At 37.1% G+C, this 20,243-nt stretch overlaps 1 protein-coding gene across 1 annotated transcript in view; it reads right to left on the bottom strand.

Annotated features, from left to right (window-relative positions):
- The window catches only part of FTO (FTO alpha-ketoglutarate dependent dioxygenase), a 221,434-nt gene that overhangs the window by 153,591 nt on the left and 47,600 nt on the right, over positions 1 to 20,243 (bottom strand). Inside the window, exons 4-7 of the mRNA XM_065733271.1 lie at positions 18,957 to 19,100; positions 10,725 to 10,804; positions 9,391 to 9,534; positions 4,619 to 4,738 (exon numbers count right to left, since the gene is read on the bottom strand). Coding sequence (XP_065589343.1) covers positions 4,619 to 4,738; positions 9,391 to 9,534; positions 10,725 to 10,804; positions 18,957 to 19,100 — 488 coding nt within the window. The remainder of the gene's footprint in view (positions 1 to 4,618; positions 4,739 to 9,390; positions 9,535 to 10,724; positions 10,805 to 18,956; positions 19,101 to 20,243) is intronic.

The following is a 20,243-nucleotide window of genomic DNA, read 5'->3' as shown; positions in this document are numbered from 1 at the left end:
AAAATAAAAAGATTGTTAGATTCTACTGAACACAATGCTGAATCCTCCCTCCCAATTCTAATGGCTAAAAATATTGAGGTCAAGGAAAATAATGTCAAAAAACATTAAAAAAAAGAAAAACAAGTCTCAGGGATCAGGTTGTCTTGCTGTTGTTTGAGATCAAAGATACATTTCCAGGAATATCTGACTCCTAGTGTACATAAAATAAAACCTGCCAAAAATACATTTATTTAAAGGGTCTGGTCTAAACAGATAAGAAGAGCCCCAAAAGACAAGAGATACGGCTAAAATTTGGGTCTTTGAGCTCCCATGTTGTGCCTACACTTTACATCTCATTAGGCAAACACTATCACCCATCACCACGTGCTCCTCCAATAAAGCAGTGTCACGCTGCAATATCTAAGGCACAAGGGGAAAGCTAAAAAAAATTAAAATTGTAGCTCAGAATTCTTGAAATTTGGCTGCCAAGGTCAGACCAATTCAAACATTGGCTAACTTGCTTTGCATTTTCTGAAAATGCTAAACAAACAACCAGCCTGTTTGTGATCCCATTATCTTTCTGTGTGCTTTTCCCCCCTCCTTCCCCCCCAGTGTAATTAGTTAGCTGTTTAAAGCGCCAAAGTCTAGAAAAGCTAGGAGAATTCCTTCTAAAATTCCTTTTAAAAGCATATTTTATCTTACAGCTTACGGTGGTTATTCTGGAACTGAAATGCCCCGATTTAAATATGTATTTAAGCCCTTGTTTTAACTTGAAGTTTGGGGGGGGAGGAGGGGAGAAAAAAGAAAGAGGAAATATATTACGACCCTGGGCTGAGATTTTGTAGCTCAAGTTTCAGCCCAGGCCGTCAGGCTATAAGCCCATGACAATAGTGGCTTACAGCACAGAACTACGGCATACTTCATACGTAGCGTTAGTACCAAGGAACGAAAGTTCCCAGAAAGGAAAGAAAAACAATTCTAGGTGAAAATATCTTTGCTTTCTGATTTCTATTCAGTCGCATAAACAGATAAAATGTAGTACTGAAAATAACAGTAAAAGTAATATGACAAGCTAATGTGTTGTTAATTGTTGGTTTTCTTTTAAAAAGAAACAAACTCAAAAATGAAGATGAAACAGTTGTGCACAAAGCCATCAGCTCGCTTGAATGCCAGTTTGCTCATTACAAAAACACAGGATGAGCACACTACTGTTTGCACATGACATTTGTAAATCAAAAGGTACATGGCACATTAGTATCAATACTTACATTTTAGCACGCTGAAAAGTGAAACAAATGGTGTAGCAATTATTTCTCTTTCGGTTATACCATTAAAAAAATCATTCTTTAGGATCTATGCTTCATTCCTTTAAATAAACCCTTAAGAACAGGAAAGCAGCTATGCTGCTAAATAAGCTAAGTCACACATTTTTTTCCTCTACATTTTAGAACTACAATTTTCTTAAACTTGCCAAATTCCTTTGTAAATAGGTGGGATTAAATGGAGCCTAGCCTACCTAACATAATTATATACGTTGTGCTTTTATACTGCAGGGAAACTGATACATTTTAATAATCCCAGTCTTGGCTCTTACCCACCAAAGTCAATAAAGGTTATTAAGGCCAACTGCCATATAAATACATTGGTACATTGCTAAATGGACTGTCAAAGCAGGAAATACAATTCATACCATACAGCACTACCAGGGTCATCAAAAGAAAGAGGAAAAAAAGAAAAAAAAGGAACACTAGATATATAAAAAGAAGTCTGTAAAGACTTGGTATATGAGTATAATCACATATGTTAAATCAATGGATTGAAAGTAACTTATTCAAATGTGAATCACTAAAACAAACAAACAAAAAAAAAGACTAGAACTTACACAGTTCTTACTGATATGGCACGGAGTTAAAACATTTCCATAGCTAAAATAAATGTCAGATTGCAAGGTTTGCATGATATCAGACCCTGAGAGACAAATTGTCTCTCTACTGAATCTCAGAACAGCTACAGCAAGACTTCCTCACATCACATGAGACTTCAGCTTTTCAGACTTCTCTTTGCTCAGAAAGCAAAGCTTGTACGATCTTTTTTTCAAATGGTAACTCTCCCTTTGAATTCAGCAAGCATTTATCCTGATGTTGCACATGATAACGTGTTAATCTTGGATGACTTTTTAAGAGGAAAAAAAACCTCAAACACTTGAATAGCCTTCATATTTTCAAGGGAGGGGGAAAAAGAAGGGATTGGTTAAACTGCTTTAGATTTAATGGTTCATAAATTCATGAGGTAATATTGTGGGAAATGTGATGTTTTATCAGAATGTCATTCAAATGAAAGGTTTAACATTTACATCACAAGAGTGAGCTCTAAGTAAAACTATCCTCAGGGAAAGAAATGCCAGGACTAAACATTACAATAAAATGGTGTGCTTGCTATACATTAAACGGAGCCCAAAGGTTTGAAGACACTGGGTTTAAATTCCTGAGGCATCACACTTTGCTGTGATACTGGGGCAATTGCAATTAGCAGAATCAGAAATTCTGGAATACTTTGTTTCTTCTTCTTTAAAACCACATAACTAAACAAGGGAAAAAAAGGCATGTGGGAAACCTAGGACTGTATCACTCCAGACACATTAAAAAAAAATAAAAAAAATCAGTCAAGAGCTGTTGCAAAAATCTACTTAAGTATTTTTTTTAAGAAATAGCTTCTCTTAAGAATAATGCTCTACTGAGACAAGATCGACAACTGCAAGGCACGTATACTTTCAGCATTTCTTCACATTATACAAGGGAAGTTTTTATTTTACTGTTTTTACCTTTAGAAGAATCATGCTGCTAAAATCATAAATTCGGAGGAAAAACATTGCCTGTAGACTAGTGGGTACCTCCAGAAATACCTTTTTGATTTAACTTAATGCTGTGGAAGCTAAGCATGCACCAAAACACTGCACTTTTTATGTTAAATTGCTGTTGAATTTGTTAACCCACAATTGATTTCCTGTGTTATGGAATCTTAGAGATTACAGCTAACTTGAAGCAACAGGGATAATTCTTGATGTTAATGCTCCATTTCTATGCATTTTTATGAAGTCAGCACTCACGGTTGCATTAAAACTGCGGCTCAACATTGCCCCCTACTGTCAGCTTGTGAAACAGAAAGGACAAAACGTAGGTTAAAAACAAGAAAAAACCCACCCCACCTCCAAGTCCAAAATACAGCAAGCATCAGATTTACTTAGAGACTCAACAAAACAGACATTCTCAATTAACATTCTCTTCTGTCTCCATCAATAGTTGAAATTAATTGTGATTAATGTATTATAAGTCATAAAACATTAAAGCAATTTTTAAAATTTAAATTGAAAGCAGCTTCTGTCTTGGCCCAAGCATCAGCTTGCTGATAAATATCATCCTGAGGCCTGTTGAAAGGAGATACACTGACGCCACCATGTTTCTAATTAGAGACACATGGCAATATCACACCAATTGCAGAAAACCTAACCCTAGAGAATTCCCGAGTTTGCTGTTTTTCCATGTTCTCAACACACAATGGATATAAAATAACAATCAAACATTCTTGTCTCTACCTCATCTAAGCCTCTGTTACAAGAGGGTAAGTTGTCATTCGAAAGGAAAACAAACCAAAGGGTTTTTTGTTTTTTGTTTTTTCTTTTTCAAATGATAAAGGTCATTCCAGATTAGCTGATTTGGAGAACACAAAGATGAAGTAAAAAACAAAAGAATAGTCATCTTTCTCCCTCTTTTTGTAGGGCAGTCTGATGTTCAGCAATTCCTTGCAGCAACTGATTTCATACACAAACATCCCACTTTTCCACACTTATTTTCCACAGTCTAAATCAGCTGTGGCCAAGAAAAGCTTCCAAACACTTGTAAACATGTTAGAGAGTAACGAGGTTTCTCTCAAAATTCAATTAGCAGCCTCGTGTCACACCATATCTCCAGGGATTCAAGAAAATTTCTATTACAAGTGATATTCACTGACCTCAGCCATGCGACAAACTCTTCCAAGACAACTAGGGACAGGTTGAGGCTTATGCTGTGACCAGCAGAAATGGTGCAAAAGAAGCTTCTCATGGAGATGTAATGATACTAGCAAGGCATCGTGGTTCCTACTACAGTCCTACTTGTAGTTATTCAAGAAACTAATCACCTCTAGCAGATCCTAGACAGAGTGTAATTGTGCACATGGACTAATAACAGATAGGTGCACCTTCAGATCATCAGATTTTACCCTAATGTTTCCTCAGATACACTGGCAAAGAGTTGTGCTGTCTATCTTGGTGTTGTATGGTAATGTGACACGGCACAGTTTCAGGTGCGAGTTGGTGTGATGCTGTATCTGCCTGTCATCTTCTGACAAACTTTAAAAACAAGCCAAGTCAGGAAACTATTAAAATATCCTCCTGGTTTTTGGATCTTATTTTGCTTGTATTTGTTTTGGCTACTGGGGGAAAGAAAATAAGAGGAAGCAGTGGAAGGCTGACACTGATTCTACTTTTCATATGTTCCTAATAAAGTCAAAATCCTGTTACTACAGAATAATTAAAAACGTAACTGTTAGTGCTCTCAGAATTAAACTCCAAAAAGCTTCAGACTATAAAACCAGTACTTACCATAATCTCCATTTTTCTCCAAAATTCTTCCAGTTTAGCCATAGGCTTAAGCCACCAGTCAGTGCATTTTAAATACCTCTTGCCTTGAAACCAAAACTGCCTAAGCCACTCAAATTCAACCTGCAAGACAAAAACACATGGTTGTGTAAGTCATTTATTTTTCACTATCTGGGGCAAGACTGAGTTAGTACATGAGTACAGATATACCTGAACAATCTCTTGGGAAAGGACAAGGCTACCAAAGTGTTCATTTTTAAAAGCACCTTTACACGCAGTTATTTTTATTTAGTAATACAAAGGATTCAGTAAAACTGCAGCAATAAACTGTGCTAGAACACAGCCTAGTCAACTACTATGGAAAAAGAGCATAGCTTTATAATAAAATATAGTTTCCAAGTTTACCAAACAGCCTTGCTACCAGACAAGCTCCCAATAACTTCAGGATGAGCTACAGCACTGGGGCCAGGCAAGTGCTCCCTCTACTGAACCTCCCATACAGCCAAACTGCCCTGCATGTACTGAGAGTGGAAGGCGGCTGCCTGACGCTCAGAGCACTGGGAAGAACAAGACAGCAGGCCCCACTGCTTTTCTGTTTATGTGGGAACAGTGCTTTACAAATAAAACATTATCCCAACAATGCAATAGAACTTTAACATGAGCAAAGAGATGCTTTTATTTAGAATATCAAGTAGAAATTATGCAGTAATGTTTGCTGCTGGTTTTTAATTTCACATACAAGAGGCTCTTCAGCTTTAAGATGTTACAGTTAAACATAACTCACTGAATACTCTTTAAGCAAAATAACTCTACTTATTCTAACTTGCTACGTTGCTCTATGTAATTTCAGTCTAAGTCTGACACCTTAGCCAAATCTTAAATGCACCTTGAGCTTCTACAGCATACACAAAAGCAACGGGCAAGTTAACTTTCTGCAGGATAACTGATCTCATCAGGTGCCAGTGTACCAACATGTGGCTGTTAAGTGGCACAAACATCTTCCAACACGTACTAGGGGTCTCAAGCTCAGGTCAATATTCATCTCATGTTGTCTCAATTTAGCTCTAAACTGAGTTAACAGAAGAGGGGGGAAGAAAAGGCCAACAACTTTTCACCCACAATTGGACAGCTGAGCTGCCGCCTCTGAACAGATGACTTAATTCTGAAAAAAAAATCAAGTTGATAAAACACGGGGAAAAATTTCCCTGCCACTTATCCATGCTTTAGAAATCAGTAAGCATACATATTTTCTTTTGCTAAAATTCTGCAGAGATAACAGCTACTCTAAGTTCAGTATTTTAAAATTAATGCTAAGTCTAAATTAGCATAAATTCTTAAACTCTTTCACTGAACTCTTCCTGCAGGAAGAAGGCACTCCTACTGACTCACTTCCTTCCACCTCTTTATAAGAGGAGAAAAAGCAACACAATAGGACATACAGGAGAGACAAAAACTCAATTCTAGCCTTAGTGGAACTAAAGGCACAGGTACTAATATTGATCTTCCAGAACAAAACTCTCAGGTTAACCGTTCTTTCCAAGCGTTTTGCCCGAGTTCATTTTAGAGACCTACATACTAGAGTTAGCTCTAGTTCAGATAATAAAGCAGTTTACATGACTGCACAGGACAAAGTCCAAACATACTAACATGGAAAAAAAAAAATCTATGTCGCACATTTTAGGAAAATTTGTCTTCTAATTCACTTTTAACTTATGACTTACATCTGTGCAAGAAAGCTCAGAATCAGGCCTCACATGTCTAACCTCAGCAGATTTTCAGATTGTCCTTTAGTGATGATTAAAGGCCAATTTTAGCTTATAGTCAATACTGGGTAGTAAAAGGCCAACAGCAGCATTTGACATTTTGTGAAGCAGTGCTCCTCAGTCACTTATTTAAAAGTATTGGTTATTAAATGCCACAGATGTAGGTGATCTATATTTTGCTCTCCTGTACTATCCAGAAACCAACCATGCTGTAGACTCAGTACCTAAAACATTGTAAGCTTCCTTGCTGTATACACTGCTATCCTTTCTTAGCAGTGACCCAGCACCTAACACCACATAACCTTGACACAGCTAGCTCAGGCTTTTCCACCACCCTGCAGGTGCACAAATGACAGACTGTGATAGAAGTACCTGCTGCTTCTAAGAAAATAGATTTACTGTAGTCAAGAACCACTGTACCTCACGAGCAACACAGCAACCAATTCAGTCTCAAATTCCTATCACAATCAGGGCTGAGCCAAAACCCCACTGAGGACAAAACCTCACTTCTTCAACCTTAACTACTTTGAAGCCTGACACATTTTAAAGACAACAGATCCTAAAAGTTCCTCAGGTCTTTCATTTCATAGAGAACTTGATTATTGTTGGGCATTTCTGAATAAGGAGCCTTGAGGCTTCCTCACACAAAAATTTTGCACTACTCTCAACAAGGTGAACAATGGGTCTTTGCCACCCAAACAGGTTACAGGCTAAGCAGCAACCTGATTGCTTTAAGAGTAACTTCACTTCACCCCTAATACCTTATATGCACTATTGCTAAGACATGGTACTTCACAGCTGCCCAGGTCATAACTTCTGTTCGCCCTGTCACACTGTCCCAGGACACAGTGCCACTGAAGCACAGAGATCAAGCCTAGAGATTACAACTAAAAAGTACAAATGGGATTGAAGTGACTCACACTTCTAACACACAGCACACACCTCACAGCTACTCAGACATGCTTGTGAAGGCTGTTCTAGGAGACCATGAACACAAGACTAAGTCAGTGATGCTAAAACCCCGTCATGTTAACATCTAAAGTAAGGTGCTTCTACAGGAAGGGATCTGTCAAGACAACCAAGACAGGTCCCCAGCAAGTCAATCACAAAATACATCCCCCTGATGCTCAATTCTACCTCTTTTAAAGGTTTCTCTGCCCACCACAAAAATAGAAATACACAGACCACACTTCTATTCCAGAATCTACAGTTCTAATCCCCTTTATTTTCAGGGCATCAAGTCTATTTTCCTTTCCAGAAACATAGATGTGAAGGCACACTATCATATCTTAGCCTTTCAGATTCTCTCTTAGGCTTTTTCCCTCTGAATTAAGTGCTTCAGTTATGACATTTGGAAGTAGAATAAAACTGTGCCACTTACTCTAGGGAATGAAACACTACTCAATTTCAAGCCCATGATCTCTGGTCAGAAGGCAGATAAACAGCATACTAAAACAGATACACAGAGTGGCAGTTCTTCATTAATTCCATATTTGGCTTTAGCTACTTCAGTTTTTCGTGTTTTTTTTTTTTCCCTGTATTTAAAACAGTAATGAACTGAGAGTGCAAAGAAAAAAAAGTAACCAAATCCTGATCACAATGATCAGATTTCGTTTTCACCAGTAGTTGACCAGTTTAATTCCTTGAAAAAAGAAAACATGCTCTTGTTATTCATGTCTTCATATGTAATTTGAGCCTAAAACCTGTATAATGCACCTATAAAGATTTATCATACAGTAAGAAAAGAACGCAGGAAGTTTTCATGTGCAAAAACCTACATCAGCCTCACAGATTTGTTTTTCCTTCAGTGATGTTTGAAAAAGAAACATGCATTGAACTTAATGGCAATCAACAGCTAACTTTATCTACTTGCTCAGCAAATAGATGAAATTAAAGTTGCACTTCAACATGCGGAATTTGTACTTTAAGAAAAGAGGTGACCTTGGGAAAGAATGAAAGAAGAGTCAAGTGAGTTTTTCTTTTCAAGGGAAAAATGCATATTCAATGTGTCTACTACAACTAAATGTGCAACATGTACAAGCGAAGCAACGATTTCTGTTACAGTATATCCCATGTGTGTAACAGGAAACATCCCTGTATGTCACACAGCAAAATTATTCAGGTGACTGCAAACACCAGGGGCTAGTCTCTCACCTGATGTAAATGACACAGAGCTTTGATGTTAAAGGACCCATGCAAATTTACGCCAGCTGTGCATGTGGCCCTAGCTGTGCAGACCACATATGCGTATAGTTTTATGGACTGAGCCTGATTAATGTTTTGTAAAGCCCTGCATGCATGAGACTTCTTTAAATTGCTCTAGGAGCTGCTGTTCTGCTACAAGTCAAGGGTGCAAATCTTTTGCTATCACTATACCCATTTTTTACCAGCTTTGAACAAACAAAAATATGTTCACCCAAGTTTCAGTAGCAACAGTGTTATATTTCTCAGCAGATAACAATTCAAACCTTTTTAAAAAAAATCTCATTTGAGTCAAATTTCAGTACTCTAAATGTTCCAATACAATGCTGACCATACTTATTTTAGTAGCAGTACAGATCACCTCCTTCAAAACATTTGATTGAATATAGAAATGCTGTAATTGATTCTTAAGAACAACTGGCTCAGAAATTTGTATTTTCTTTTCTATAGCTGCTTTTAAACAGATGATCATCAGTGGTTTAGTTAGGAAAAGCTGAAAGTTTTGCTTCAGGTAAAAGCTGAACTTTCCAGAGCAACTACACAAGGTCACATGAAACCAATCCTACTGAAACCACTCCTTGCCTCTACCAGCAGAGGGATCTTAAGAAAAAAAAGACACTTCATGGAAATGAAGGTACCAAATCTGAGTTAATCCCAATTGCTGTAAACAAGTAAATAAATAATAAAAAACACATTATAAACTTGTACAGTGCCGTGCTTTGTGAGCTGTTGAACACAGCTGCCAGCCTCCAGCACCAGACTGCACCTCTCAGAATCCAGCTCCAGCATTTCCAGTGCACATTTTCTCACCTCATTATGTATTTCTTCCACTCGCTTTACAACTGCAGTTTCCAGTGATTTCAGAGATACAGTCGTTGAATCAGAATCAGTTTGTAAATTCTGGAGTGCCAGTTCACACTGTCCAAATATGTATTCCAATGTTCCTCTTGAACACTAAACAAATAAATAAATATAATAAATATACATATGTTTCTCAAGTATACTGAGCCACTTAGTTCTGAAATAATCCAAGTGAAGGAGCAGAAGGGATGCATTTTATTTTATGACTTTTAAAACAAAAGCTTAATATTGTCTGGATTGTTTATATAGTTGTTGGCATAAACCATACAAAAGACAAAACAATCCATCGGTAAACCACAGATTTAAATGAGAAAGAATGGGACTAATTTTCAATCTGCATTATAATTATGGCAGACAAAAATACGGCTGCATTTTCCAACAGTTGTATGTGCGTAGCTGTACAAGCTCCCAGTAAGACTTAAAATTCCATACTGACTCTGAAAGTGCTGCTTGTTTAGAAGATGTACATAACATGAACAAAACAGACTTGCAATTCTGCTGCTTTGGTTTTCACTGAATTTCATTCAAAAAATAAAAAAAAAATATCTAAAATTCTTTCTGGAAAAAAAATTCCATGACATACAGGTTGAGACCTGAAGAGTTTACAAAAACAAAGCATAATCACCTATTAGAAACCTTGAAATTTGAGAAGAAATACGCATTCTCTTGCAAAGGTAACAGAGACAGGAGCAGTAAGTCAGAGTACTCTTAAAATAAGGTAGAATTCAGAACTATTGATTTTTAAAATGCACAGTGCACTACTACTTTATGTCAGAGCCCAGTTCAAGGTAGCAGAGTACATTTAGGAAACAAAGGCTTTATTTTCTTATGACTTCTATGTATGTTTACATCCATGTTTGGTGATATTGCTCCTTTACCATCATTGCACAAACTAGGAAAAAATAAAAACATACTCTTGCTTTGATAGTATTATCTCTTGGTTTGCTCAAAAAATAAAGTGGTAATTTTTAATGTCTTTTTAATCTTACACATCCAAAAAGAAATTCAGCTAAAAATAGCTGTTTCTGCATTCCTTTTATACAGTCCATGTGGTGTAGTAAAGCACATTCGTAATTCATACCTTACATGAATGACTGAATTTAAGTAAGTTACTAATGCAGAAGCAACCATACCTCAGTTCAACTATAAGCAAATGACAGTGGTTCAAGGAAACACTTTGATTAAGTAAAACTCAACACAGTTCCGGATAAGGCAACACGATGCTACATTTACAGTACTGGAGTATCAGTTTAAAGAAGGATGAAGTAGAAAACCATACTTACATCTGCCACTCTGTGAGTGGAGCTGAATCGAGGTGAAAAGCCAGCCAAAACACAGTGCTGGTGTGTCATATTGAGATCATCTGGGGAAAGATTAGGAAAACTTAAGTACAGGAAAAAAAAATACATAGTTAAAGAAACTCATTGATACATAGCCAGAATAAAAGAACTACACCAAGCACTTCCAGAAGGAAATAAAGAATTCAGTTAGTAGTATCTTCACTGAGCTCTGGTGCTTAGCAGAGCATAGCTATTCACTGTCCTAGCGTTACAAAGAACTATACTATAGTTGTTTTCTCCAAGTTTCTATTGTTTAGAAGAGATGCTCTTCCCACCTCTTACAGGCAATATTCTGCTAAACAAAATGCATTCTTTCAATGTTGAGGATCATGGAAAGCAAAACACTTCTTGGAAACTACAATCACTTTCCTCAAATCACTAAATAAGACATTTCTTGGGGAAATTAAAAAAAAGGAAAAAGATGAAAGGATGGACAAAAGAATGGAAGACAGAAGATGCATACACTTCAGGAAAAAAAAAAAAGGATGAAAAAAGATGTCCTCCTCCTAAAGATCAGAGCCAAGAAATTGGCAAGTCCAGAAAACACAATGTGCTGTAAGCTATCTGCCTGACATTTCATAGAGAATGAAATTTTGCAGCTAGCCAGTGGACTGCCATAGACCACAATGGGCAAACTGGCCAGAAAGCAGCTTCATCACCCTGCCCTGAAAACCACTGCAGACAGAATCTGCATGGTCTGACTTTCATCAAAATTATTCTTACTACAGAATATTCTAATTCTGAGAAATCAGCATATTTCAGAGGTGTAGGGTAGATAATTTGAAAGGATGGAATTCAGAGGAGATATCGCATAGGATGGTATATTTCAATAAAGCTTTATACAGATGGTACACACACTATCAGTAAGTAAAGGGTGGCTCACCTTTTACAATGGTTGAAGCTCACCGTTGACTCCACACGGGAGGGATCTCCAGCAAGAGAGCCTTCCCTGGTGGTGGTCAGTCCTAAAATGGGGTCTAGGAGAAGTGGAGCCAGACTCCACCCCTTCCAATCACACCGGTACATTGCCTTCACCTGTGCCCCTGCAGCTGACTCAGTGCTCGCCTCAGGTGATCAATCAGTGGTTCAGGCCATGATTCAACAGTTCCCATACAAGAGGAAATACATTGCCCTGACAAAGTTCAGACTACATCTAGAAGCAACATTCATTGTTATGTTGAGCATTATTCATGAAGTGCTTTAAACTCAGTTTTTGTGTTAAAATTATGTGTCCCTCTCACAAACTGAAGAAGAAATCCAGTTAACTTGGAGTCAGTACCCTCAATAGCACTTATTCTTTTGGAGAGATGAGTTTTGGTCATTTTAATACAGTACGATAAGAAATTACCAAACTTCGTCCTTTCAACACGTAAGTAGAATTTCTCTTTGCTGCATCAATATCTGATTACCTGAAACCACAGCCCTAAATCTCGTTTTGAAAAGGTTCTTCTGACCATAACAACTATCACCAGACTCAAAATACCAATAAGCCTTTCACACTGTAATCTTTTCATTAGCAAAAACCAACATGCTCTAAAATTTATATTTTACCATCTAACAAATCTGAAACTTGAAAATGATACAAGTCTAAAGAATAAGTAATCACAAGAAGATTCACTTAACCCCAGCTGTAAGAATAATTTATCTGTGAACATTATAACACCAGTTTCTTATGTAGACAATATGAGGTCAGTTACATAGAGCCAAATCTTGCAAGAACTACAGAACAATATTATTTCTGGAAACATTTAAATAATACAATGTCTTTCACAAAGAATCATGACAAAAGATGAACTTAAACACTTCCATCGCTTCATTCAACGCCCATTCATTTTGGTACATCTTTTGTCGAGCATCAAAATTATCAGGCTTTGATTTTCACTTTCATTCAAATCCTTGGCAAACCTTTCATTGTAGAGTTCCTCCTTGAAATCACTTCCATCTCTAATCATTTCTACCTTTTAGAAAAAAACTTGTAATTTGAGGAGTTTAAAATTCATCTAAAACTGCTATTGTACAAAAATAGCTGAAGTTTCATAGATGGTGTGACTCAGGATATTTGAAAAAAAAGTTCTAGGTCTTAACAGGTAACTGTAAAGATTTGCTTTTCTTTTATAAATGTATTAATTGAAAAGAAAAAACACAGTTAAATTGGTCATTGTCTGTTTAGCAAGAAAAGCATCTATTCAGAGCACTACATTCAGATTGCTGTGTTGGTTTCAGAGCTTCCTTTTACACTAAAGTAAAAAATACCATAGCTTCCTTTTATTACATAAAATACAATGTATATGGAGATAACACCACTTCATGACTAGGCACTGACTGGTGAGGTTTAAACAAACACGATGCAGCCTCTCGAGCATCATATACCACTAACAAAATTAGGAATATATGGTACTTGGTGTGTTAATACATTGACCCATGCAAGACATCTATGAAGTTAGTAACTGGCATAGAAGAAAAAACAAAAAAAAAAAACTAAGGGATTGAGACTTACTGAAGTTTGCACTAAATTTTATGAGAGAAGTAGGCTCGAGGCTCCTGAAAATAACACCACTGTTTTAACACCAATCATCCTCCTTTCAGCAGATACAGACTATCAATCGCTGTGGGGACCCTTATCAAACAAGACTCCCGGTTTTCTTCCAGCTACTCGCAGACAGACACATTTTGCACTGTGTGTGCTGCATGTCCTATGTCAGAAAACGGGCGCACACTCACGTCACAGATCTGTGTTCTTCCCCTGATGCCCTCCTGTGCTTTTCTCAAACACATATCCCACACCAGGACACAGCCTCAGCATGGTCCTCTCCCTGCTTGAAAATACTGCCAGATCCTGCTCTGCTCAGCCCTGCCTGGGCTACACCTCCCCCTGTGCTGAACAAAGTCCCCTTCAGATAGGATTTCATTTTCTAGGCTTTAAGATCATAAGACACTCTTGCAGTTAGAATTATTCAGGCTGCCATTTTTGTATTATTCTCATGTTGTATATGGTGGTATGCTATAACATAATAATCCAACCAAACACTGTAATGTTGGCATTTTTCTTGATAGATGTGATTGACTTTTTTCAAATAAAGCAACACAAGCATGGTGCAATATTATCCTTATGCATGTACAGCCTCCTTGAAAAGAGCAAGCTAAAAAGCATATGTATGATGTACAGATGCACATTTGTATGCATATATGTATACACATGTATGAATATTTAAAGTCTACTAAACTGGCGGAGCATCAGTACAGTGATGAGCCAAAGCACTCAGAAAAACAGTGACTGCATATTGTACATTGTATTAAGATGGAACAAATACAAAAAACAAAAAGAAAGGAAATTAATCTGAAGCTGACCTTTACTGAAAGGAGCATAGAATAAAGGCTAAAATTGCAGCTACTTCTAGCTGAAAAAACTCAAGAAGGCACAAACCACAGCTCATAAAGTGCACTCAAGATTAGCAACAGCAGTTTATGTTGTCTCTACTAACTTCTTACAACTATTCTTCCTGAACTTTTTATTTGGACATTTCCCTTTTAAATTCACAAAGCAGGTAAACTGTCCAGTTTAAGGCACAGGCCAAAGCTTAGGATGAGTGGAATGTTCAAGCACCTACAAATACCAGTGAAATTCACCCATGTTATTCACTTCTCTAACTACATTACCTAAGTAAATGTATTCCTCGTTTTTGCTGTTGTTTTACCATGCTACTGTGCAATTTTCATAATGCACAAGATCATTTTTCCATTACTTACAATTCTTCTCAACCGAATTTCTATGTAACTACACGCATAACATCACTCAAGGTTGGCTGATGGCTTACAAATCCGTACTACAAAACAAAGATAGCAATAACAGCCAGGAAGAAAAAGTTACTCATGCGCCATTTTATCAAACCTCATCTGACCATAGGAACACTAATTAAGTAAATGATTTTAATACACTCAGGACTACTTAAGCTCAAAAATCAGGTGGTGCTGTTGGACATAAGGGGCTGATTACAGAGATTGACAACAGGTGACAGAAACCAGCCCCTCTTTCACCCATCTCTTAGTAATGCTTCAAAAACAGAAAACAAAGTCAAGCTAGTTTTACTGTATGTCAGCAGAAAGTACCAGAAGGCTATGTTTCCTTCCCCAAGAAATTACAGGTCAATGGAGTGTGTCTTGTAGTGCTTTCATATCAGAAAGCTAGAAGGATGATCTGGCCCTAATTAAGAAATATTTTTAGTTTTTGAACAAGAAAGTGTGCACCAACAAAACACCAAATGAATTAATAGGCTAAACTAAATAAAGATGTCTGGAAATTGCCAAACTTCATGATCAAAGTTCAGTAACGACAAGTAAGTTTCTGGGATTCCAAGTCTTAATAATTGAGGAATACAGCATTTGGATTAAATGTGGAGTCAAGTAAGAAACATGGGGTTAAAGAACTCCAACACATTCAAGATGCTACAGAGCAAAAAGGGTTCAAGTTAATTTGTGGAAAACAGAAGCAGATTAAATACCTAGAAATAGTTTAATGAGCCACTATACGCATGTGGTAGTGCTTCCATTTAATACTTATCTCTAACCACAAGCCAACCTCTGCAATGTGTGCACCTAACTTCTTGATGGTTATGAAAATAATTTTTTGATGCTTCTTGAACTATAATCTGCTAGAGGGTGGGGAGGGGTATAAGATTCCAAATTCATCTTCATGCTGTTTTAAAACCCTAACCTTCAAGCAAGAGCTTGATCTATGGGAAACAGCTGCAGAAAAGTAAATCTTCTCCCTTTGAAAAAGTCCAGAGTGTATTTTTGTTAAGTATGTTTTGAAGTCATGGTAGGAAAATTAGTGAAAATTGTAAATCTGCTTGCCAATCTGGTTGTGTCTAACTCAAAGATTAGGGGAAAGATTCCAATTTAATACTAAGACCATGACAACCCTAGTTAAGCATGCTCTAGGGCAGAGCAGATGGGGCCCTTTGCTCACCTCCACACGTTTTGGATTTATTGCATGCACCCAACACGTTTCATATTAGACACCCCTTGACTGTGTACTTGAGACAGCAGGGTTCAGTGTGCACTTCCTCTGCAGACCAATATATTATTCTAAATTGGGCTAAAGTGTTTCCGTTTCGTGAGTGATATAAAGTTCAGATTTGAGTTCTTTTAGGCAGTAGACTTCCAGTCCTTGAGCAATTTTTTTTTTTTTTTTTCTCTATCAGGAAAGTCAAGCCTCAAAAAAAGTCTGTCTTACTGAATAATGGCAGATTTTGTTTCATGGTGTTTAAGTAAAATACATTATTACTACTGTAATATCTTCAAATGCGTGGATGTGATCACCTCATGGTAGTAACAATGTGTATTATGCCTTATTTCATCTGAAGACGAGTGCTGAGAATGAAGATGTAAATTTTTAAGGTCGTATTTTATTTAAATTCTACCTAGAAAAACAAAATGTGTTTCACTGAGACAATGAAGAGGGGAACAAACTAAAGTTCTAAATGCCTGTTAGAAATGCTAAAAACAAATATAAGTATTGTTTTTAGTACTACGATATACTCATAGACTAGGATTCACCAATTTCTATATTCGCACACTTCTCAAAGACACCTTGTTACCACGTTTCCATATATTAACAGACAAAATTAGGAAACAATTGAAGCATAATGGGTACAGGAATTATTAGAACCTGACTTCAATTACAAGCAGCATATTGAACTTGACATTTTGGTATTTTACTATGCTTACATACAAAAGTAAGCACTACATCATGCCAGGAACAGAAATGACAGACCTGCAGTGCTTGCAAGTTGGATGAGTCAAAGCTCCTAAGAGCACAGTCCCAGCAATCAGTCCCTTCTACATCAACAGCTACTACCAGCTGATAGCCTGAGGTGCAACACTAATCCTAACGCTACATTTTCTACATACTTTGCATGCTGCTTCTGCTGCTTTTAAGAAAGTCCAACCAGATGATCATGCTTACTGAAATGACATTCTGCAAGGCGTGACGTTTAAAGGAACGAGATAAATTAAGCCAGACTTGTGTTCTCTATTGTCAAGCTACCTCTTAGAAAATAAAATCATTTTTTATACTTCAGAAATATCCTCATAGTGCCTCCCCTGAAAAGACAGTTTAAAAATCCTGTATGGTTAAAAAAAATACACTAGAACTGTACACATCCACTGATAATGTCTCTCACTTCAAGCAACAGAACATGACAAAGGCAGTTCTGATGCACACTGAAACTTAAAAAAAAGGCCAGTTCGAGAACACAGGCAGAGTGTTGCCAATTAAAAAAAAAACTCAAATACATTTAAATTAATACATTTAGGTATATAACTGAGAAAAAATAAAAAGGCAGGAGAGATTATCTAGCACCTGGCCTACCGAGTAGTTCTCTGTGTAGCATTAATAAGAAAGTGATTTACATATTACATTCTAAAGAATGTTTAACACAACCTTTGTTTCCATCTAAACACGTTAACAACGTTTTCTTTTAAACAATCTAACTTTATGAGCCAATCTTCATATAGCATTCCCCTTAATTCAGTTACAGTATATAAATCCCACCAGGGAATGAGAAATATCCTTATGATCTGGTAACTCAGTCAACTATTATTTACAATACAGTGAAATAAAAATAGTGGTCAGACCCCTTGCTTTATTACTTTCCTTCTGAATCTGCTGCCCAGCAAAGCTGATTAAGCACAAACTTTCCAGTCAGTAAGGATGAGATGAAAGGGTTACTTGATGCCTGAACCAGTACTGCACAAACAGATTAATAACTGCCTTCCTAGGAATGTTTATCTGCCATCTAAACTTCACTTTCATATAAGCAACGTCTCAGTCTTCTTACATGCTACTGCCCTATACCCTCCCAAATACAAAAAGGGAGGGACATCTGCACATCTACACCACTGTATCAAAGGAGCTCATGTCTTAACACTTTTTCTGTTCATGCACTTATGAACACAGGCAGCCCCCTTCATGATGATGGTGCACATGATTTGATAACTAAGAAAACCAGTACAATTTAAGTTGCCAACAAAGATATTGCATATAATAACTAAACCTTGCTCATAGCTACAGAGGCCAGAAGGTAAAATGAAAAAAACTATGAACCTATGAAAACTGTTCAGCCACGTAAGTTGGCAATGTGATATGTCATCTGAGGGAACCTCCATAGTATCTACCTCCCAAGACATAAACAGGGAACAGAAAGTATTCTCCCATTTCAAAGCTGCCTGTTTAGTGATTTGGCTTTGCAGGCAAACACAGCAACGTCAGAGTTTGCTCATATTTTTGATTGTGTGATGTATGATTCAATTTGTCCAAACAAAAACACAAGAAAAACACAAGCCAAAAGAGAAAACAGTTTTGTGATAACAAGTCTTAACAGCAGTCCTTGTCTTGTCTGGAAAACCTCAGTGAGCAAGCTCAGCTTCAAGCAAATGAGCTCAGTTTAATTGTATCTTATTTTCCAATCCTCTGCACAAGACATTGAGACTCACTCTTAAAGTATGACAGCTTTGTTCTTTAAAATCTTAGTATAATCCCACTACTAGGAAATGATAGGTTTGAATGTACAAATTGGAAAGTACAGCTGAATGAGGGGAACGTTGCGTCTTCACGTCTAAAACAGGTGCCCAATAAAACACCCAGAGATGAGCACAGTGGATACCTCAGGAATCATGGAACCAAACTTAAACTGCTGCAGTCACAGTTTGTGTAATATGTAGACAATTTATAACCCAAACCTCAAAAACAGGATATTTTTTTGTTAAAGCAGACATGTTCTTGCAATTACTTCGTAGAACTGCATTAAGAACAACAAAAACTGGTGTCTACAAATATAAGAATTGGACAGAGACAGCTCAAGTTCTCATAAGACCTGAGGAAATTCTACTCATGTTTTTCAGTCTGACTTGAACCATCAACTCCACCTACACAACAGACAGGGAAAAAAAAGCTCAACTTTTTGTTTTTGATTTTCTCTGAAGCAAAATAAATTCTGTAAGAGAAAGTTGCTCAAAATAGGCTGTAATTTATCAGAATAGGTGGAATTTGCCATATATTCAAGGTATATTAGGAGACTACTAACTGAAAGAAAGGAGCAAAAGTTTCATTTAAAATTAGGTATTAGCTTCTGTGTTTTCAACAGAACATTCAACTTCCTAGCCCACAAAAATTACCAAGCATCAAGTAGAAGTCGCCTTGGTGAAGTGGTATTGCTAATCCAGGTGTCTCTATGTCCCATGCTACCTTCAAGCCTACATGCCATACAGCTGGGTCTCTTCCCTTCAGGTTCCAATCACTAGTTTCTTCAGTTGATGAACCTTTAAAGAGAGAAGAAGGGAAAAAAATCCACAAAGATAAGAATGATAAGATGACAACCTTAAAATACAATGTCTGATCTAACAATAGACATTTAATGATAATCCACATTGATACAGTATTAATAGGCATAAATTTTCCACAATCTCCATCCGGTGTACCAGCCCCTCCAAGGTCAAAAGTACAAAAAACGCCATATGAGATTAAGAATTTCTTGCAATAACTTTTCTAAGATGAAAACTTGCTGTTAACTACAAAGTAAAGGCAAATCGAAGTCCATAATGGACTCAAATTTTTCTGACATTGTCAATACACATAATGAGAGTTTTATAGATACCAGCTTTTCTCATTTATTACTAGAACTACAAGCAAAGAAAAAAAATAAGAGATTGATCACTGATGTAAAAATAGATAACTTTTAATAATTACTTCCAAGTCAAATTGCAGGTTTGTTTGTTTATTTGTAATTTCACTAAATCATAAACTGAGGCAAAGTAAGGTGAAGTAATGTGCACACGTAATGCTGTAACACAGTAGAAAACACAGCAATGACAGCAGAGGTGCAAAGACCTAGGCTGCAGCAAGTGGGGACGTGATCAAATGCAATAGTCCTAGGCACAGAAACAAAGGGAAGAATCTGCTTAGCTTTGGAAAACCTCAAGAACACAGGGATCTCTAGTGAGATACCCTCACCTCCACCAACCCTTAAAAGAGGTCTGGGAAAGGGTGGATCCTGGCTCCATCCCTTTCAGTCATTCAGGTGCCAGTGCACCTGAGCTCCCCTGGGTTGGCCCTGCCTTCCCACCAGGTACCCAATCACTGGTTCAAGCCCTGACTTAAAACTTCCACTACGCGCACAAAACATTGTCTCCTGAACCTTGCTGGTCTAGATAAACTACGAATCTTATCTGCCATTCCTTTCTCAGAATTATTAGTCAAACATGATAGATAACGTAGAAGAGCCAATGAAGCTTTCAATGCATTTGTCACAACACTTTTCTTATCATTAAGTAACACGAACATGTGGAGCTTGGGGAAAAAATAATCCACTGCATAAAAACAGTATTTAGAGCTTAATCCCTCAGAACTATTTTCATAAGCTTACTTCACTGCAGTATGAATTGAAAGATACAGCCAGCATTTAT

The sequence above is a fragment of the Cyrtonyx montezumae genome, unplaced genomic scaffold (assembly GCF_038088225.1).
Source record: "Cyrtonyx montezumae isolate F1298 unplaced genomic scaffold, pur_monq_1.0 scaffold_17, whole genome shotgun sequence".
Lineage (NCBI taxonomy): Eukaryota > Metazoa > Chordata > Aves > Galliformes > Odontophoridae > Cyrtonyx > Cyrtonyx montezumae.
This window is presented reverse-complemented; position numbering and strand designations above follow the sequence as displayed.